The sequence below is a fragment of the Procambarus clarkii genome, chromosome 22 (genome assembly GCF_040958095.1).
Source record: "Procambarus clarkii isolate CNS0578487 chromosome 22, FALCON_Pclarkii_2.0, whole genome shotgun sequence".
Classification (NCBI taxonomy): domain Eukaryota; kingdom Metazoa; phylum Arthropoda; class Malacostraca; order Decapoda; family Cambaridae; genus Procambarus; species Procambarus clarkii.
The window spans coordinates 13,995,589-14,017,996 of record NC_091171.1 but is presented as its reverse complement, the minus strand read 5'-3'; the positions used below and the strand labels follow the sequence as shown (position 1 = coordinate 14,017,996).

General features: G+C 48.8%; 2 protein-coding genes across 3 annotated transcripts in view; both read left to right on the top strand.

The window, feature by feature from the left end:
• Positions 1 to 22,408, top strand: part of LOC123757143 (uncharacterized) — a 344,783-nt gene that overhangs the window by 220,233 nt on the left and 102,142 nt on the right. The window contains exon 1 of one of the 2 annotated variants that reach the window (XM_069329468.1): positions 16,691 to 16,850. The exons of the other annotated variant lie outside the window; for it this stretch is intronic. The gene's annotated coding sequence lies outside the window, so the exon portion shown is untranslated. Of the gene's footprint in view, positions 1 to 16,690; positions 16,851 to 22,408 lie in introns of those variants that run through there. 2 annotated transcript variants of the gene reach the window in all.
• On the top strand, positions 1,409 to 1,909 carry LOC138367409 (mucin-22-like). Its single transcript, XM_069329053.1, has one exon. It carries the CDS (start codon positions 1,409 to 1,411, stop codon positions 1,907 to 1,909), a length of 501 nt encoding a protein of 166 aa, XP_069185154.1.

Below are 22,408 nucleotides of genomic sequence, written 5' to 3'. Positions count from 1 at the left end.
AAGGAGTGAGCTCGGTAATGCAAGTAAAGCACAATGGGGGAGGTGCATTGACTACAACACTTCATCAATTATCAATATATTCACATATAAACACTTTCCCATCACCTCATATATAATCTTAAAGGAAGTATTACACTTAATATGTACACAAGTCTCTCTCATAGGACACTAAGCGCTCCTCGATGCTCAATCGATGCAGTCTTGTCAGCTACCGTGTTTCCTCAACACACAGTACCGTCCTCAACCAGTACTGGGAAACACCAACGATTCTACCCTAGCCACGGGCCAGCCTATCTACAGTCTCACTAGGTGCTCTTCGTGCACGCCCACAATCACTCTCCAGCCTGGAGCTGGCAGAGAACATCAGCCTCGCGCTGCTGAGCCTCTTCACGTACAAATACAAGGATAGCGAACCCTTGGCAGGAGCTTCTTGCAACTAGCTAGTTACACTCCTCCGTAGCACCTCACTGTCAGTCGACTCTTCCGTTAGCCAGTCCCGGGTACGGCGAATTCCGTCACTGCCACTTCACAGGCAGACTGTAGAACACTACACAGTTCTTCTCCGGCGGCGGCTCACTGCTTCCGTAAAGCAGAATGGAGTAGAGAGCTATTGGCTGCCCTGGGTAGACTGCCTGTCCTTGTACCACTGCAGCCCTACGTTGCCTCTGTGGATACAGACACGTCATCAGTAAACTGGCCAGTACTTGGGTACACTAGGAAATACCACTTATGGACTCTGACATAAACATACAACTCCTCCCACAATAGATGGCGCTGATTTTCTAGGCGCCATCTCACCAGAGGTCAGCAACAGCGACCCATCGAGCTGACCAAGGCAGGAATCTAGCGTCTCTTGCAGGTATCATCCTGTCACCACCAGATGGCGTCGTCCATTTTGTGGGGGTTTCGGGAGCTGACTCACAGATGGCATTGACGTCGCTGCTCCGTGCTCCGACGATGGCGTCGGGTTCGTAACAAGATGACACTGTCATGTCTCAAACTGTCATGTCTGACACTGTCATGTCTGACACTGTCATGTCTGACACTGTCATGTCTGACACTGTCATGTCTCAAACTGTCATGTCTGATAATGTCATGTGTCACACTGTCATGTGTCACACTGTCATGTGTCACACTGTCATGTCTGACAGGGTCATGTCTGACACTGTCATGTGTCACACTGTCTTGTCTGTCACTGTCATGTGTCACACTGTCATGTCTGACACTGTCATGTGTCACACTGTCATGTCTGACACTGTTATGTCTGACACTGTCATGTCTGACACTGTCATGTGTCACACTGTCATGTCTGACACTGTCATGTCTCAAACTGTCATGTCTGACACTGTTGTCTCAAACTGTCATGTCTGACACTGTTATGTCTAACACTGTCATGTGTCACACTGTCATGTCTGACACTGTCATGTGTCACACTGTCATGTGTCACACTATCATGTCTGACACTGTCATGTCTAACACTGTCATGTGTCACACTGTCATGTCTGACACTGTCATGTGTCACACTGTCATGTCTGACACTGTCATGTCTCACACTGTCATGTGTCACACTGTCATGTCTGACACTGTCATGTGTCACACTGTCATGTCTGACACTGTCATGTGTCACACTGTCATGTCTCACACTGTAATGTCTGACACTGTCATGTCTCACACTGTCATGTCTGACACTGTAATATCTGACACTGTCATGTGTCACACTGTCATGTCTGACACTGTCATGTCTGACACTGTCATGTCTGACACTGTCATGTCTGACACTGTAATATCTGACACTGTCATGTCTCACACTGTCATGTCTGACACTGTCATGTCTGACACTGTCATGTCTGACACTGTAATATCTGACACTGTCATGTCTCACACTGTCATGTCTGACACTAATATCTGACACTGTCATGTCTCACACTGTCATGTCTGACACTGTAATATCTGACACTAATATCTGACACTGTCATGTCTCACACTGTCATGTCTGACACTGTAATATCTGACACTGTCATGTCTCACACTGTCATGTCTGACACTGTAATATCTGACACTAATATCTGACAGTCATGTCTCACACTGTCATGTCTGACACTGTAATATCTGACACTGTAATATCTGACACTGTCATGTCTCACACAATACCAGTCATTACTGCGCGTATGTGCGTGTACTTACCTAACCTGACCTGACCTGACCTAACCTAACCTGACCGGACCGGACCTGACCTGACCTAACCTAACATAACTTAACCTGACCTGACCTGACCTAACCTAACCTGACCGGACCGGACCTGACCTGACCTAACCTAACATAACTTAACCTGACCTGACCTGACCTAACTTAACCGGACCTGACCTGTCCTAATTTCGGTGGCACCCGCTTCATCTCGTTCGAAGACCGGCACTGGCACAACGACTGCTTCATCTGCGCCTAACAGTGTCTAGGGTGGAGCTGTGGCGTTACAGTTTAACTGTTATGGTGTTCAACTTCTTTGTCGAGTCTGGCCTTAAAGTTGTGGACGGAGGCGGCTTCCACAACTTCTCTCAGTATATTCCACTTACTGACCACCTGTACAGGGTACGAGTATTTCCTTACATGTATTTCCTCGACTCATTTGCTTTTTCCAGTTTCCACTTTTGTGTGTGTTCTTTTTGGAGGACTTTCTCTCAATTATTTAGAAAAGCTGGCCTTGCCCACCACTTTCCCAAGTATCTTTTATGTTGTGATCACGTCCGCTTAGTTTCTTGTATCCTCTGGGGTCTAGAGTTAAGAGATTTAATTCCATTAGCCTGGCGTCATGGCTAGCCTATCACCTCATTGCTCCGTCGCAAATTTTGTTGCAAACATCGGTTCTTGTTAAATTTTAATTTTGTGCTTCACAAGCTGCGGGATCCGTGCCGCTGTTGCCCATTCCAGACTTGGTCTAACAAATATTGTGTAGAGTGCCGTGATGGAGTCCTAATTTAGATTTCTAAATGATGTTCTAATGTTTGCCAGTGACTCATATCTGGGAATAATGATGTCCGACGACCTAACGTTTAGGGATTATAACCAAGCAAATATTGCGTCAGTCAGATAAATGATAGGATGGATTACGAGAACTTTCAAATCCAGGGATCCCATCACAATGGTTGTACTCTTCAAGTCACTTGTGCTGTCCCGTCAGGAGGGATTGCTAAAATAGAGGGAATACAGAGAACATATACGGCATACATAGACGAGATAAAGCACCTAAATTATTGAGATTGTGTCAAAGCTTTACAAATGTACTCGCTAGAAAGGAGACGAGAGAGATACCAAATAATATACACATGGAAAATACTGGAGGGAAAGGTCCCAAATCTACACAGTAAAATAACAACATACTGGAGTGAACGACATGGAAGAAAATGCAAGATTGAACCAGTGAAGAGCAGAGGTGCCATGGGCACAATCAGAGAACACTGTATAAACATCAGAGGTCCGCGGTTGTTCAACACCCTCCCAGCGAGTATAAGAAATATTGCCGGAACAACCGTGGACGTCTTCAAGATAAAATTAGATAGTTTTCTTCGAGAAATGCCGGATCAACCAGGGTGTAGTTGATATGTTGGCCTGCGGGTTGCTCCAAGCAACAGCCTATTGGACCAAGCTCTTAAAAGACAAGACTCTCCTCGGGCCGGGCTTGGGGAGTAGAAGACCTCCCAGAACCCCATCCAGGTACAGTTACTGGTGGCAGGCTGGTGGCGTGTACTGGTGGCAGGCTGGTGGCGTGTACTGGTGGCAGGCTCGTGGCGTGTACTGGTAGCGTGTACTGGTGGCAGGCTGGTGGCGTGTACTGGTGGCAGGCTGGTGGCGTGTACTGGTGGCAGGGTGGTGGCGTGTACTGGTGGCAGGCTGGTGGCGTGTACTGGTGGCAGGCTGGTGGCGTGTACTGGTGGCAGGCTGGTGGCGTGTACTGGTGGCAGGCTGGTGGCGTGTACTGGTGGCAGGCTCGTGGCGTGTACTGGTGGCAGGCTGGTGGCGTGTACTGGTGGCAGGCTCGTGGCTTGTACTGGTGGCAGGCTCGTGGCTTGTACTGGTGGCAGGCTGGTGGCGTGTACTGGTGGCAGGCTGGTGGCGTGTACTGGTGGCAGGCTCGTGGCGTGTACTGGTGGCAGGCTGGTGGCGTGTACTGGTGGCAGGCTGGTGGCGTGTACTGGTGGCAGGCTGGTGGCGTGTACTGGTGACAGGCTGGTGGCGTGTACTGGTGGCAGGCTGGTGGCGTGTACTGGTGGCAGGCTCGTGGCGTGTACTGGTGGCAGGCTGGTGGCGTGTACTGGTGGCAGGCTGGTGGCGTGTACTGGTGGCAGGCTGGTGGCGTGTACTGGTGGCAGGCTCGTGGCGTGTACTGGTGGCAGGCTCGTGGCGTGTACTGGTGGCAGGCTGGTGGCGTGTACTGGTGGCAGGCTGGTGCCGTGTACTGGTGGCAGGCTCGTGGCTTGTACTGGTGGCAGGCTGGTGGCGTGTACTGGTGGCAGGCTGGTGGCGTGTACTGGTGGCAGGCTGGTGGCAGGCTGGTGGCGTGTACTGGTGGCAGGCTGGTGGCGTGTACTGGTGGCAGGCTGGTGGCGTGTACTGGTGGCAGGCTCGTGGCTTGTACTGGTGGCAGGCTCGTGGCGTGTACTGGTGGCAGGCTGGTGGCGTGTACTGGTGGCAGGCTGGTGGCGTGTACTGGTGGCAGGCTCGTGGCTTGTACTGGTGGCAGGCTGGTGGCGTGTACTGGTGGCAGGCTGGTGGCGTGTACTGGTGGCAGGCTGGTGGCGTGTACTGGTGGCAGGCTGGTGGCGTGTACTGGTGGCAGGCTGGTGGCGTGTACTGGTGACAGGCTCGTGGCTTGTACTGGTGGCAGGCTGGTGGCGTGTACTGGTGGCAGGCTCGTGGCTTGTACTGGTGGCAGGCTGGTGGCGTGTACTGGTGGCAGGCTGGTGGCGTGTACTGGTGGCAGGCTCGTGGCGTGTACTGGTGGCAGGCTGGTGGCGTGTACTGGTGGCAGGCTGGTGGCGTGTACTGGTGACAGGCTCGTGGCTTGTACTGGTGGCAGGCTGGTGGCGTGTACTAGTGGCAGGACCATTAGTGGTAGTGAAGGACTGACTATGGTGACTGACTATGGTGGGCAGCCAGGAGGCTGGGATGTGGATGACACAGGGACGTGGGACCCAGCAGAAGAATGGCGGGTGTATCAGGTTCCCGGAGCCGCCTCTCACAGTGTTCAGGCACTGCTCCACACTCTCCCATTACGACTCCTCCACCTCCTATTTCATTTTAAATATAGGACAAAAATGTTACAATCCCCTTAAATCCGACACCCTGACGAACGCTGCCAGTCTGCCCTTGTCTCTCACACTTACAACACCTTCCACTTGAGTGGTAGACGAAGCCCTTGTTGTGGTAGCCGTGGCCGCCATCATGTTATTTGATCAGTTGGTTAGTAGTGGGTGGTGGTGGTGGTGTGGGTGGTGATGGTGGTGGTGGTGGTGGTGGTGGTGGTGAGGGTGGTGGTGAGGGTGGTGGTGTGGGTGGTGGTGTGGGTGGTGGTGTGAGTGGTGGTGGTGAGGGTGGTGGTGGTGGTGGTGGTGATGGTGTGGGTGGTGGTGGTGGTGGTGGTGGGGGTGAGGGTGGTGTGGATGGTGGTGGTGGTGGTGATGGTGTGGGTGGTGTGGATGGTGGTGGTGGTGGTGGTGGTGGTGGTGGTGGTGGTGGTGGTGTGGGTGGTGTGGATGGTGTGGATGGTGGTGGTGGTGGTGTGGGTGGTGTGGATGGTGTGGATGGTGGTGGTGGTGGTGGTGGTGGTGGTGGTGGTGGTGGTGGTGGTGTGGGTGGTGTGGATGGTGTGGATGGTGGTGGTGGTGGTGGTGGTGGTGGTGTGAGTGGTGGTGGTGAGGGTGGTGGTGGTGGTGGTGGTGATGGTGTGGGTGGTGGTGGTGGTGGTGGTGGGGGTGAGGGTGGTGTGGATGGTGGTGGTGGTGGTGATGGTGTGGGTGGTGTGGATGGTGGCGGTGGTGGTGGTGGTGGTGGTGGTGGTGGTGGTGGTGTGGGTGGTGTGGATGGTGGTGGTGGTGGTGGTGGTGGTGTGGGTGGTGTGGATGGTGTGGATGGTGGTGGTGGTGGTGGTGGTGGTGGTGATGGTGTGGGTGGTGGTGGTGGTGGTGGTGGTGGTGGTGGTGGTGGTGTGGGTGGTGGTGGTGTGGGTGGTGTGGGTGGTGTGGATGGTGGTGGTGGTGGTGGTGGTGGTGGTGGTGTGGATGGTGGTGGTGGTGGTGGTGGTGGTGAGGTGGTGGTGGTGGTGGTGGTGGTGTGGATGGTGGTGGTGGTGGTGGTGGTGGTGTGGATGGTGGTGGTGGTGGTGGTGTGGATGGTGGTGGTGGTGGTGGTGGTGGTGGTGAGGGTGGTGGTGGTGGTGGTGGGGGTGAGGGTGGTGGTGGTGGTGGTGGTGGTGGTGGTGGTGGTGGTGGTGGTGGGGGTGAGGGTGGTGAGGGTGGTGTGGATGGTGGTGGTGGTGGTGGTGGTGGTGGTGGTGTGGATGGTGGTGGTGGTGGTGGTGGTGGTGGTGGTGAGGGTGGTGGTGGTGGTGGTGGGGGTGAGGGTGGTGAGGGTGGTGTGGGTGGTGGTGTGGGTGGTGGTGGTGGTGGTGGTGGTGTGGATGGTGGTGGTGGTGGTGGTGGTGGTGGTGGTGAGGGTGGTGGTGGTGGTGGTGGGGGTGAGGGTGGTGAGGGTGGTGTGGGTGGTGGTGTGGGTGGTGGTGGTGGTGGTGGTGGTGGTGGTGAGGGTAATGATAGTGATGGTTGAGGTAATGTGGTGAAGTGGTCACCGTCATTGACTTAGTTTAACAGACCATACATGATGGTTGCTTCCTGACTAGCAGCAATAGTCCATGATAGTTGTATATGAAGGTCTTGATAAACTATGGGATGAGAAAAGTACAAGTGGTCATCAGGTGGCGGGGAGTAATTAACACCACCTGGCCAGGTGTTGTTGTAATGGGGTAATATGTAGTGTGTAGTAACCTCGTTACTGATACATGCTTCCTACACACCTAAATAATACTACCGCTTAATAATAACTTAGGCGGAGCCCCAAGTTGTTCCCAGAGGAAGACAAAAATGAGAGAGAGAGAGAGAGAGAGAGAGAGAGAAAGAGAGAATCGTTCTCATAATCAACAAATTTATCAGTGTCTTCTGGGATTTGATATTCCGTGAACCAGTCACTCATCCTGTTTATGAAGTGCGGCCTTATATCTGACCCGAGTGATAACCTTTTTCTTTTATTTGTCTCTTTCCTTCTCTTGCTCATGTCGACGATGCTAATCAGTGCCCAATGGTCACTACACAGACTGTGCACAATGTGTGCACTGGCATCCATGTCCTGTGCATTCAGCAGGAGAGCATAGTCTAGTCTCCCTCCTCTGAGGTGAGTTGGCTGTTCATCACCCAGGACCCTAAGGTTTTCACTTCCCCTGACAAAGAGTGACAGTTTCCGTCCATTGACATTGGGCTGATGACAGTTGGCACCAGAGTGTGGGTGTCTGGCATTCAGGTCACCGACCAGCAGGGTAGGGTCTTCATTAACAGATTCAGGCAGTGTGTCAAGGTCAAGTTTACTCTGTGGCACATATAGGTTGATTATATGTAGGGCATTATTGTTTATGTGTAGGGTTACCCCCAGTGATTCAAACTCATCCCCCATGTGCAGGTCATCAATAATTTGGGCGGGAATGTTGTTATTTACAAAAGTGATGAGACCCCGTTTTCTTTCCCCATGTGGCAGGGAGAACTTGCGATAACCGCTGAACCTTGGGTTGAAGTCATCACCCACCAGCGTCTCCTGTAGCATTATGACGTCAGTTTGGTGTTCACGGACGTATTGTATGATGTCATTAATTCTATTGTGGACTCTGTTGCAGTTCCATTGTAGTGTAGTGGGACGCTCTTGAATGTGAACCATCTCAAGGTTGTTTGTCATCAGATGCGGTATGTTCACTGTTATGTTCACTTGTGTTATGTATTCCATGCTGACTGGCGGGAGTGTTCACTGGTGTTGCTATGTTCACTGGTGTTGCTGCACTGTGCACCGGTGCTGTTACATGGTCCGGTGTTGCTGGGCGCACTGGTGGCATGATATCATCGTGTCTGCTGGCATGCTCTGATGTGATGATATCATTGTGTCTGCTATCATTTACCTGGACAGCACTGGCTGTATCACCTTGCTCCAGGCTCTGGCTTCCTGGACCTGATGATATCTGCTTCCGCACGATATCCAGAATTTGTTCCTGGGAGTTCTTGATCTGGCTAATGGCGGTTTCAAGTTCCGTTTGCTTGTGTATTATCTGTATGACGAGTTGATGATTCTGTATCACTAGATCAAGTATAGCTGTGGTACGTGTCTGGGTGGGAGGGGGGCTTCTTTAATGTCTTCAATGTGTAGGTGTCTGACCAGTTGTCATGCCCCACCCACTCTGGGCTAGTGTTCCACCCACTCTGGGCTAGTGTTCCGCCCACTCTGAGCTAGTGTTCCACCCACTAACAATTGTGTGGAGCAAAACACTATAAACAATGTCCTGGGCCGGATGTCATGCCCACGTGACTCAAAAATTTATTAATTGCACGAAGGGGAATTGTTGTGTTCCTGAGTGTGGTGGAGGGAGGGTTCCTGAGTGTGGTGGAGGGAGTGTTCCTGAGTGTGGTGGAGGGAGTGTTCCTGAGTGTGGTGGAGGGAGTGTTCCTGAGTGTGGTGGAGGGAGTGTTCCTGAGTGTGGTGGAGGGAGTGTTCCTGAGTGTGGTGGAGGTTGTGTTCCTGAGTGTGGTGGAGGGAGTGTTCCTGAGTGTGGTGGAGGTTGTGTTCCTGAGTGTGGTGGAGGAAGTGTTCCTGAGTGTGGTGGAGGGAGTGTTCCTGAGTGTGGTGGAGGGAGTGTTCCTGAGTGTGGTGGAGGTTGTGTTCCTGAGTGTGGTGGAGGGAGTGTTCCTGAGTGTGGTGGAGGGAGTGTTCCTGAGTGTGGTGGAGGGAGTGTTCCTGAGTGTGGTGGAGGTTGTGTTCCTGAGTGTGGTGGAGGGAGTGTTCCTGAGTGTGGTGGAGGGAGTGTTCCTGAGTGTGGTGGAGGGAGTGTTCCTGAGTGTGGTGGAGGTTGTGTTCCTGAGTGTGGTGGAGGGAGTGTTCCTGAGTGTGGTGGAGGGAGGGTTCCTGAGTGTGGTGGAGGGAGTGTTCCTGAGTGTGGTGGAGGGAGTGTTCCTGAGTGTGGTGGAGGGAGTGTTCCTGAGTGTGGTGGAGGGAGGGTTCCTGAGTGTGGTGGAGGGAGTGTTCCTGAGTGTGGTGGAGGGAGTGTTCCTGAGTGTGGTGGAGGGAGTGTTCCTGAGTGTGGTGGAGGGAGGGTTCCTGAGTGTGGTGGAGGGAGTGTTCCTGAGTGTGGTGGAGGGAGGGTTCCTGAGTGTGGTGGAGGGAGTGTTCCTGAGTGTGGTGGAGGGAGGGTTCCTGAGTGTGGTGGAGGGAGTGTTCCTGAGTGTGGTGGAGGGAGTGTTCCTGAGTGTGGTGGAGGGAGGGTTCCTGAGTGTGGTGGAGGGAGTGTTCCTGAGTGTGGTGGAGGGAGTGTTCCTGAGTGTGGTGGAGGGAGTGTTCCTGAGTGTGGTGGAGGGAGTGTTCCTGAGTGTGGTCGAGGGAGGGTTCCTGAGTGTGGTGGAGGGAGTGTTCCTGAGTGTGGTGGAGGGAGTGTTCCTGAGTGTGGTGGAGGGAGGGTTCCTGAGTGTGGTGGAGGGAGTGTTCCTGAGTGTGGTGGAGGGAGTGTTCCTGAGTGTGGTGGAGGGAGGGTTCCTGAGTGTGGTGGAGGGAGTGTTCCTGAGTGTGGTGGAGGGAGTGTTCCTGAGTGTGGTGGAGGGAGTGTTCCTGAGTGTGGTGGAGGGAGGGTTCCTGAGTGTGGTGGAGGAAGGAGTTCCTGAGTGTGGTGGAGGGAGTGTTCCTGAGTGTGGTGGAGGGAGGGTTCCTGAGTGTGGTGGAGGGAGGGTTCCTGAGTGGGAGAGTGGAGGAAGGAGTTCCTGAGTGTATAAAAAAGTAACTTTTTCCGGTTTGGGCTTTTGACAAGTGGTGACAATGGATGATCCGGTGACAATCAGTATATGTATCCAGGTGAACAGGTTGACAATCAGGGGAGAGTGTAGGGCTGGCAAGAGGCCACTCAGACCCTGGGCCTCACAACGGTGCAGGTGTGCAACATGGCGAGGGAGAAGACCAACAGGTGGGACTTGTACCGTCCGTGGGACTTGTACCGTCCGTGGGTCGAGGCGTAGTATACAAGACATGGGCTCTGGCTCAACACTTGGCAGTGTAACCCGACCCACGCCTGGGGGGCTCACAGGCTGCCCGACCACCCGCTGGTCGAGTCCACCCACCCGTTGGTCGGGTCCACCCACCCGTTGGTCTGGTCGGGCCCCGCCCTTCCGTTGGTCGAGTCCACCCACCCGTTGGTCTGGTCGGGCCCCGCCCACCCGTTGGTCTGGTCGGGCCCCGCCCACCCGTTGGTCCGGTCCACCCACCCGTTGGTCTGGTCGGGCCCCGCCCACCCGTTGGTCGGGTCCACCCACCCGTTGGTCTGGTCGGGCCCCGCCCACCCACCCGTTGGTCTGGTCGGGCCCTGCCCTTTCGTTGGTCTGGTCGGGCCCCGCCCACCCGTTGGTCCGGTCCACCCACCCGTTGGTCGGGTCGGCCCATCCGCTAGTCTGGTCGAGTCGGTCTACATTCACCTAGTTGTGCTTGCGGCGGTTGAGCTCTGCTCTTTCGGCCCGCCTCTCAACTGTCAATCACCTAGGTAACTGTTTTTCCCCACACACATTATCAGGAAGCAGCCCGTAACAGCTGTCTAACTCCCAGGTACCTATTTACTGCTAGGTAACAGTGGCATCAGGGTGAAAGAAACTGCCCATTTTGTTTTCGCCGGCACCGGGAATCGAACCCCGGTCCACAGGACTACGTATCCAGCGTGCTGTCCACTTAGCCACAAGCCACCTGTGTCTGTGTACTCACCTATTTGTGACTAGGATTGGCTCTTGGATCCCGCCTTTCCAGCCATCGGTTGTTTACAACAATGACTCCTGTGCCATTTCCCTATCATACCTAGTTTTAAAATTATGAATAGAATTTACTTCCACAACCTGTTCCTTAAGTGCATTCCATTTTCCCACTACTCTCACGCTAAAAGAAAACTTCCTAACATCTCTGTGACTCATCTGAGTTTCCAGCTTACATCCATGTCCCCTCGTTCTGTTATTATTACGTGTGAACATTTCGTCTGTTTCCACTTTGTCAATCCCCCTGAGTATTTTATACGTTCCTGTCATATTCCCCCTCTCTCTTCTTTTTTTTTAGTGTCGTAAGGCTCAGTTCCTTCAGGCGCTCTTCATACCCCATCCCTCGTAGCTCTGGGACGAGCCTCGTCGCAAACTTCTGAACCTTTTCCAATTTACTTATGTGTTTCTTCAGATGGGGACTCCATTATCGGGCGGCATACACTAAGACTGGCCTCACGTAGGCAGTGTAAAGCGCCCTAAAAGCCTCCTCACTTAGGCTTCTGAATAATGTTCTAACTTTTGCCAGTGTAGAGTACGCTGCTGTCGTTATCCTATTTATATGTGCCTCAGGAGATAGATTAGGTGTTACGTCCACGCCCAGGTCTCTTTCTCGAATCGTCACTGATCTTAAGTTAAAAAAAAAGATGATATTGACAACATAGCGGGAGCAAGTGGGAGCAGCCAAAGAAAGGGCTGGGGATGTAGGGGGGGGGGATGGTTAGCCAGTGTGTCAGGTTTGGCACGTCTCCTGAACCCATGGAACACGTTTGGATAGACTGGAATATTTACACACCCATGAATCCTCACATGCATTCGACCACGATAGCTCTGTCATGGTAGGAATTACATGTAAGATGTAAACAGTTTATCATGTCGTCAGTTTCCATTGCTTCCTAAAGACTGGGAATTAAAACCTTCCCTTAGCAAGAAAGATTAAGAAAGCTTAATTTGTATTACTAAAAATTAAACGTATTGGAAGACATGCTTGAAGCAAACAAATGGATGAGAGGGTTTAATGAAGTGATAAACATATGGAAACAACATATAATACGAAACAATAGATACAAAGTTAACCAGTTAAAATTCAGGAAAGATCTGGGTAAATACCTGCTTGGAAATAGAGTTGTTGATTTATGGAATAGATTAACGGGTTACATAACAATTGTGGGATCACTGGATTGTTTCAAGTGTAGGTTAGACATGCATATGACTGACTGATTGGATATAAGTGGGAGCTGATTTGGGTAGGCCATTTGGCCTCCTACAGTTTCCTCTACTCTTTCCCTCTCAAATAAACTCAATAAGCTAGTGTATGGAAATTTATGTTTGCATTTTAACAGGCAGTAAATTAATGGTGAAATCTGCCCCGTATTATTATGTAATATTTGTTAAATCATGAGCATAATGTCATTTTACATCTAGATGTGAACTATGTTTTACTGTTAGCCTTTAGTTAGTGAAGCAGCGTAAAGCAGTTTAGTGAATAAATTTAAAGTTACAGGCAAATAACAACTTAATGTATTGTAAATATACAATATTATAGGAGAAAAAGGTTATGTTGTATAAGATCACCTATATAAGATCACACACTTATATATATAAGATATATATATATATATATATATATATATATATATATATATATATATATATATATATATGTCGTACCTAGTAGCCAGAACTCACTTTTTGGCCTACTATTCAAGGCCCGATTTGCCTAATAAGCCAAGTTTTCCTGAATTAATATATTTTCTCTAATTTTTTTCTTATGAAATGATAAATCAACCCATTTCATTATGTATAAGTTCAATTTTTTTTATTGGAGTTAAAATTAACGTAGATATATGACCGAACCTAACCAACCCTACCTAACCTAACCAAACCAATCTTTATAGGTTAGGTTAGGTTAGGTAGCCGAAAATGTTAGGTTAGGTTAGGTTAGGTAGGTTAGGTAGTCGAAAAAACAGTATTTCATGAAAACTTGGCTTATTAGGCAAATCGGGCCTTGCATAGTAGGCTGAGAAGTGCGTTCTGGCTACTAGGTACGACATATATATATATATATATATATATATATATATATATATATATATATATATATATATATATATATATATATATATATATATATAAGTTTAAGTTTAAGCAAACTTATATATATATATAAGTTTGCCTCGATATAAATTTATATCGAGGCAATCCCCCATAGTCGACTTACAGACCCTCCCCTGGATGTATCCCATGCAACCTCATGGCGGTATAGGTACAAATACGGAAATAATATATAATACAAATATATAAAAATATAAAAAAATATATAAAATATAATATATTAAAAATATAAAAAAATAATATATAATACAAATACGGAAAAACTTGCTAAATTAGGCTTCGTCCTCCATGAACTAGAGGAGAGAAAAACACGTATTATGGCCACAGTTGGGGTCCCAGAGCTCATCTTCAGACCAAATTAATTACCATGAGAAACCACAGCCATCTCAAACTACCTGGACAGTTATCTAGACATTTGTGATGGTCTGAAAGAATATTATGGTTCCAGTAATAGTCTACATGTAAACTGGCAAATGAACCTTTGTTGTAAACAGATTATTCTCAAGGTATAACTTTAATGTAATAGAAATCATTGGTTTAAAATATAAAAAGTGTATGCTGAAAACGTTTTCTATGAATAATTTGATTTTCCGTAAATGAAATTCGCAGGCACACTGAAATTGTTTTCGAATTCCATATAAATTAATTTCACATTATCATGTGAATAATAATACTACTATATGTCAATAATAACACTAAATATTATTAACGATAATATAATAATATTTAGTACTAGCAGTACTCGGCCACGCGTTGCTGTGGCTCAGCAACGCGTGTGCATTGCTGAGCCACAGGAACCTTCCCTGTCCCCCCAGTCCTCCCCACCATTTCCCCCCCTCACCCGTCCCCTCGTCCTCCCCGCCATTTCCCACTCCACCATCCCCTCGTCCCCACCATCCCAAACTCCCCCATCCCCTCGTCCTTCCCCACCATTACTCCCTCCCTTGTCCCCTCGTCCTCCCCACCATCTCTCACTTCCGTCCCCTCGTCATCCCCACCATTCCCCACTCCCTCGTCCGATGCCTTCTCAAGTGATCTGATGTTCCCATCACTGAAATATAAGAAAAACAGTTAAAAAATGAAATGAAAATATGAAAAAATAAAAAAAATATAAACTATACTCACGAAATGAACGGTATGGTAAACAACACAGCTCAATTCCAACACAATGTCACACAAAATAATTAAATTAAAATAAAAATAAATCAAAATCCATGAAAATTCAATTTGTCAATGCAATCAGAAACATTAATATGAAATTGTAACATATTTAGTATAGCATGTGTGTTGCTCTTACATGCAACAGATGGCGCTGTTTTTCAAGAAAAGCATAGTTTTACCTGTCACAGGTGTGGCATCTATACTTATACTTACGAAATGATGGTAAACAACACAGCTCAATTCCAACACAATGTCACACAAAATAATTCAATAAAAAATAAAATAAATCGAAATCTATGAAAACATAATTTATCAGTGCAATCGGAAACATTGAAATGGAATTAGTGACATGTTTAGTAAGGCGTGCATGTTGCTATTATGTGCAACAGATGGCACTGTTTTTCAAAAACGCATGTTTTTACCTGTCACAGGTGTGGCATCTATATAGTAGGTATATGAAAACCTGCGCGGATGCGAATGGAATGATATATATATATATATATATATATATATATATATATATATATATATATATATATATATATATATGCGAACAAGCCTGAATGGTCCCCAGGACAATATGCAACTGAAAACTCACACCCCAGAAGTGACTCGAACCCATACTCCCAGGAGCCACGCAACTGGTATGTACAAGACGCCTTAATCCACTTGACCATCACGACCGGACAAAATGAGGTGATAGCCGAGGCTATTTGAACCACCCCACCGCCGGCACTCGGATAGTAATCTTGGGCATAGCATTTTACCAAATCACCTCATTCTTTGGGGCACACGTGAGGAACACAAATGCGAACAAGCCTGAATGGTCCCCAGGACAATATGCAACTGAAAACTCACACCCCAGACCTGGGAGTATGGGTTCGAGTCACTTCTGGGGTGTGAGTTTTCAGTTTTCAGGGATGGGGTTGGATGGTTGAACGATGGGGGTTGGATTGGATCGGGTTACAAGGAATGAAGTTGGGGAGGCAGCGTGCAAGGGGTAGTGTGAGCGGGGGCGGGGGGGGGAGATGGGAAGTATTTTTTTACAGTACTTTTTGTTTGGCGGAGGGTGTGACATGTGGAATATATTCAAGTAAAAGTGAGCATATCTACCTCATTGTATAATGAAGTGTAGGGAACCCACTAACGCTCTGGGGATAATGAAGTGTTAAATGATAATGATAATGTTTATTACCGGTAAAAGTACATACATTCAAAATAACTTACAAACATAATGTTGTTTGTCTAGATAGAGGGAGGTACATGCTAGGCTTAAAGCCACTAATACGCACCTCGAAAGTGAAATATAAAATTTCAAAATATGAAACTGAAATAACGTTTTAAAATACGAAAGTGAGTGAAGATTGTTACCCGCACTTTCTCACTCACTCATAAATATCATACCAACAGAGAGCAGCGTTCTTTGGAGTTCTGTGTAGTTCAGTTATTACCTTATTGTTTGGCTGGAGGGAGGGGGGGGGGGGGGGGTGGTGGATGGTGTGTGCAGGCTGGAGCCGGCTACCAGTGCGCCTGGCCGGCTGGCTGTACACACAGTGTGCTGGCTGGAGCCGGCTACCAGTGCGCCTGGCCGGCTGCCTGTACACACAGTGTGCTGGCTGGAGCCGGCTACCAGTGCGCCTGGCCGGCTCCAGCCTGTACACAGTGTGCAGGCTGGAGCCGGCTACCAGTGCGCCTGGCCGGCTGGCTGTACACACAGTGTGCAGGCTGGAGCCGGCTACCAGTGCGCCTGGCCGGCTGGCTGTACACACAGTGTGCAGGCTGGAGCCGGCTACCAGTGCGCCTGGCCGGCTGGCTGTACACATAGTGTGCAGGCTGGAGCCGGCTACCAGTGCACCTGGCCGGCTGGCTGTACACACAGTGTGCAGGCTGGAGCCAGCCACCAGTGCGCCTGGCCGGCTGGCTGTACTCACCGGCCACCACACATCAAACTACACCTGCTTTCAATTGTTGAGCGGAGGACTGAAGCCACGTGATCACCACTGAGCCGAAGCCACCCACCCTCCATTAAAATGTTTAACATTTCCACACCAACCCGCTACAACGAGACGGAGTTCAACTCTATGCAACGCCTAATTTTGTGACAGACTTTTATTGTGGCTTCCGAACTGTGGTAAACAATACTGATAAAGAGCTGATAGTCAACATGCAGGCCACGAGGGAGAGGTGGGGGGACGTGGCGGGTGAAGGAGGGGGCGGTGCGTGTAGGGGGAGATGAAAAGTGATCGATGGGGGTCGGGGAGAGGCGGGAGAGGGAGGGGTGGTGGCGTAGGTAGGGGCGGGGGTGGTCGGGAGGGGGCAGCGTCACCTGAGCACGCCGCGTGCGGGGTGCGAGCAGTGAGCTTAGTGTCTTGGTGACAGTAGTGAGTGATGGTGGTGGTGGCCGGTGGTGAGGGCTCGTATACTGGTGACCAGTCCCGCCTGCTGGTGAGAGGTCGCCCTTGGGGACCCCAGCCACACTCCCAGCGACCCTGTGGAACAGTGAGTAGCCTGTAGACGATGCTATACCACAGTTGGTGTCACGCAGGTAGAGCTATAATGCTCCTTTAGAGACGCGTGTACTCACCGTACCAAAGGTACCAGTACTGTACCAATAAGTACCATTACTCATCTTTACATTCACACACAAGAATGAGTGCCGCCCGAGTGGTCTCTGGAGCAGTGAGTGAGGTGCTGGGTGAGGGCGTCCACGCTACCACCTGCTACACTCTATACAACAGTCACTCCTGAGACGCTACACAACCTTCAGGCAGCTACACCCAGGAGTGGCCCACTACACACAAGAGGCCCAATACACTAGGCGGGACCAAATGAGCCAGAGCTCAACCCCCGCAAGCACAATTAGGTGAGTACACGCATAGGATGAATGAGGCTCACTAAACATACAGGAGAGGCCCACTACACTACACTACACTACACTACACTACACTACACTACACTACACTACACTACACTACACACACACACACACACACACACACACACACACACACACACCCAGTGTGTGTGGAAACAAAGCTAAGGGGAAACACGGCCCAAGACATGATGGAATAATTCACACTGAAATGTAAGGAGGCAGCAGACAAGTTTATCCCAGCCCAAAAGAAAAAATGAAATGCAGATGAGAAATCCATGGTTTAATCAGAGATGTAGGCTAGTAAGCAACTAAGTAAAAGAGCGATGAATTAGAGAAAGAGATAAATTATTGAAATAACAGGACCCTTGAGAACAGAGAAGGATACCAGAGTGCCAAGATTATGAATACGTCAGCTTGAGAAGAGAGGCAGAATGGCAATATGAAAACGACATAGCAAGCAAGGCTAAGACCCAACCTAAATTGCTGCACAGCCACATCAAGAGAAAGACAACAGAGAAAGAACAGGTAATGAAACTGAGGATAGGGGCAGACAGATTCATTACAAACGACAAGGAAGTGTGCGAGGAACTGCCACTCTCCAAGGTGTATAACAAATCACTGCTAACAGGTAACCTGCCAAAAATTTGGAAGACGGCAAACGTAGTCCCAATATACAAGAAGGGGGACAGACAGGAGGCACTGAACCACAGGCTCCCTAACTTGCATACCATGCAAGATAATGGAGAAGATTGTGCAAAAAACGCTAGTGGAACATCTGGAGCGAAGGAACTTTGTGACACAACACCAACATGGTTTCAGGGATGACAAGTCCTGCCTCACAGGATTAATTGAATTCTACTATCAGGCAAGAAGAATCAGACAAGAAAGAGAGAGATGGGCAGACTGCATATTTTTGAATTGCCAGAAAGCCTTTGACACAGTACCACACCAGAGACTAGTGCGAAAGCTGGAGGTGCAGGCTGGAGTGAAAGGGAAGGTACTCCATTAGATAAGGGAGTACCTAAGTAACAGAAGACAGCGAGTCACTGTGCAGGGTGAGGTCTCAGATTGGCGAGACATCACCAGTGGAGTCCCGCAGGGTTCAGGCCTTGGACCCATACTGTTTCTGATGTATGTAAACGAACTACCAGAGAATATAAAATCATTTCTCTCATTGTTTGCTGATGATGCAAAAATTATGAGGAGGATTAAGACGGAGAAAGATAGTATGAGGCTACAAGATGACCTAGACAGACTGAATGAATGGTCCAACAAATGGCTACTAAAGTTCAACCTGAGTACATGTAAGGTAATTAAACTAGGCAGTGGAAACAGGAGGCCAGACACAGGATACAGAATGGGAGATGAAGTCCTTCATGAAACAGCCAGAGAGAGAAAGATCTAGGAGTTGATATCACACCAAACCTGTCTCTTGAAGCCCACATTAAAAGAATAACATTTGCGGCGTATGCGAGGCTGGTTAACATCATAACAGCCTTCAGGAACCTGTGTAAGGAATCATTCAGAACCTTGTATACCACGAATGTAAGACCAATCCTGGAGTATGCGGCCCCAGCATGGAGCCCGTACCTTGTCAAACACAAGACGAAGCTTGAAAAAGTTCAGAGGTATGCCACTAGGCTAGTCCCAGAACTAAGAGGCATGAGTTACGAGGAAAGGCTGCGTGAAATGCACCTCACGACACTGGAAGACAGAAGAGTAAGTGGAGACATGATCACTACCAACAAAATTCTCAGAGGAATTGACAGGGTAGATAAAGATAAACTATTTAACACGGGTGGTACCCGAACAAGGGGACACAGGTGGAAATTGAGTACCCAAATGAGCCATAGGGATGTTAGAAAAAACTTTTTCAGTGTCAGAGTAAACAGGTGGAATGCATTAGGTAGTGATGTGGTGGAAGCAGACTCCATACACAGTTACACAATCTTATGCTTGACTAGATATGGACTCCGTGCTGTGAGCTGCATACTCCAGGATTGGTCTGACATACGGGGTATACAAGTTTCTAAAGGCCGTTCTTATGTTGCCCAACCTGGCATATGCCGCTGATGTTATCCTCTTTATATGGGCTTCCGGGGACAGGTCTGGCGTAATATCAACCCCCAGGTCTTTCTCTCTCTCTGATTGTAGAAGAATTCTTCTCCAAAATGGTACGTTGTATCTGGCCTTCTGCTCCCTACACCTATCTTAATTACATTATATTTGCTCGGGTTAAACTCTAACAACCATTTGTTCGACCATTCCTTCAGCTTGTCTAGGTCTTTTTGAAGCATCAAGCTGTCCTCCTTTGTCTTAATCTTCTCATCATTTTAGCATCGTCAGCAAACATTGAGAGGGATGAGTCTATACCCTCTGGGAGATCATTTACTAATATCAGAAACAGGATAGGTCCAAGTACAGAGCCCTGTGGGACTCCAATGGTGACTTCACGCCAATCGGAAGTCTCACTCCTCACTGTAACTCTCTACTTCCTATTACTTAGGTACTCCCTTATCCACTGGAGCGCCCTACCAGTTACTCCTGCCTGTTTCTCCATCTTATGCACAAGCCTCTTATGGGGTTCTGTGTCAAAGGCTTTGCGACAGTCCAAGAAAGTGCAGTCTGCCCAACCTTCTCTTTCTTGCTTAATCTTTGTCACCTGATCGTAGAATTCTATTAAATCAACGAGGCAAGATTTACCCTTCCTGAATCCATGTTGGTGGTTTGTCACGAAGTCTCTTCTCTCCAGATGTGTTACTAGTTTTTTTTCTCATGATCTTCTCCATCACCTTACATGGTATACAAGTCAAGGACACTGGCCTGTAGTTCAGTGCCTCTTGTCTGTCGCCCTTTTTGTATATTGGGACCACATTCGCCGTCTTCCATATTTCTGGTAGGTCTCCCGTCTCCAGTGACCTACTATACACTATGGAGAGTGGCAAGCAAAGTGCTCCTGCACACTCTTTCAATACCCATGGTGAGATTCCGTCCTGACCAAGAGCCCTTCTCACCTCCAGATCCAACAGGTGCCTCTTAACCTCATCTTTCGTAATTTCGAACCCTTCCAAGGCCGCCTGGTTTACTGCCACCTCTCCTTGCTCAGGGACTTCACCTCGTTCTATTGCGAAGACTTCTTTGAGTCTCTTGTTGAGTTCTTCACACACCTCTTTGTCATTCTCTGTGTACCTGTCCTCGCCTGTTCTAAGTTTCATCACTTGTTCCTTCACTGTTGTTTTCCTTCTGATGCGACTGTGGAGCAGTTTTGGTTCGGTCTTGGCTTTATTTGCTGTATCATTTCTATACTATCTCTCTACTTCTCTTCTCACACTAACATACTCGTTCCTGGTTCTCTGGTATCTCTCTCTGCTTTCTGGTGTTCTGTTATTTCGGAAGTTCCTCCACGCCCTTTTGTTCAGTTCCTGTGCTTCCATACATGCCCTATTAAACCATGGATTCTTATTTTGCTTCTCATTTTTTCCTTTTGGGCCGGGATAAACCTGTTTACTGCCTCCTGACACTTTTAGGTGACATAGTCCATCGTGTCTTGTACGGTCTTAGTTCTCAGTTCTGTGTCCCATGGTATTTCGCTTAGGAATTTTCTCATCTTATAATTTCCCTTTCGGTACGCCAGCCCCTTGTTTTCTAGTTCTTTTTGGGGGAAGATTACCCCTAGCTCTACTGGGTACTCAAATAACAGTACACAGTGATCACTCATTCACAAGGGGGCTTCCCCTCCGTCATCTCTCTTTCCCTCTCCCCACCTCTCCATCTCACTCCCCCCCCTCCCATTCACCCCAGCAACCCTCTCTCACCCATTTCCTACTTCCTCCCTGCCTCTCCCCCATCTCATTCCCTGTATTCCAATTCCCCCTCTCCCACCCCATCTATCTCACTTCTCTCATTCTCGCCACCTTTCTCAGTCCTCTCCTTCCTTTCTCCCCCCCCCCCCTCCCCTAGTTCTCTCTTAGAAAATGTTATATTATGATTGCTAAAGCTGCTAAACAACTCTATTGAAAACAGGACCTTCTTTTACCAGACTTGGCTTCATAAAAGCTGCTGGGCCGGGGGACACTTTAAGATGCAGATATTTCTTAAAGAGTGGCACTAGGGCCAACCCCGACTGGCTATGACACTCCCATAAATCCCCATGATTCAACAAACCAAACCTAGCCAATGTTAAGCTCAGATTGTTGACCATGGTCCTTAAATACATTAAAGTACTTATTAAAGGTAAAGCGTTTTGAAACTATTAAGGTAATGCAAAAGTAGACTTGTGGTAATGCCCCCGATAGGATCCCCCCCCCCCCTACCCTCCTCCTAACAACATGAGGGAAGACATGGCAGACAATAATGCTTGCCTCACACCTCATCTCCCTCACACACAGATGCCGAAGAAATATAAGAAAATTCACTTTCGCAAACAGAGTGGTAGACGGTTGGAACAAGTTAAGTGAGAAGGTGGTGGAGGCCAAGACTGTCAGTAGTTTCAAAGTGTTATATGACAAAGAGTGCTGGGAAGACGGGACACCACGAGCGTAGCTCTCATCCTGTAACTACACTTAGGTAATTACACACTAATGTGGATGGTGTGCCAGGTTGCTCCAGACGGGTAGTAGGGGTGAAGGAGGGGTGGGGAGGCCGTTAGGCGCCTTCAGCCTCACTACTCCCGCTCACGGCGCCTCGTTGATCCCCAAAAACTGCCGTACTAGAAAATGGAAATTCATTTTCCAAATGAAATGGACCCAAAACAGCAAGTTTTGGGTCCTCTGGTAGGTTAGGAGGGCAGCAAGTTCTCCTAAGGTTACAAAACGTCATGAAAACTGTTAATTTAAATTGTCCTCTCCTAACCTTACAGCCTAAGCCAGAGGACCTAAAACAGAAAACGGGACACTACGTCACTTTCGCGAGCCGCTTTCATTTTCTAGTACAGCGATTTTTAGCCTTAATGCGCATACTAGCGAAAAGCGACGGTATTTGTAAGAGGACGACAGGCGTCGTGACCAAGGTTGTAACCCATGGCAGGAAATCGAGATGAACAAATCATCAAGTTCACAAAACAGACATCGACGTACATGTGGGGACGGAGAGAAGGTCGAGCAGTGTGGCCAACATTCCTCTTGTTGTGAACACAGTTTGTTGTGTTCATGAACGGTAATGAGCTGTACTTCACACCGGCCAT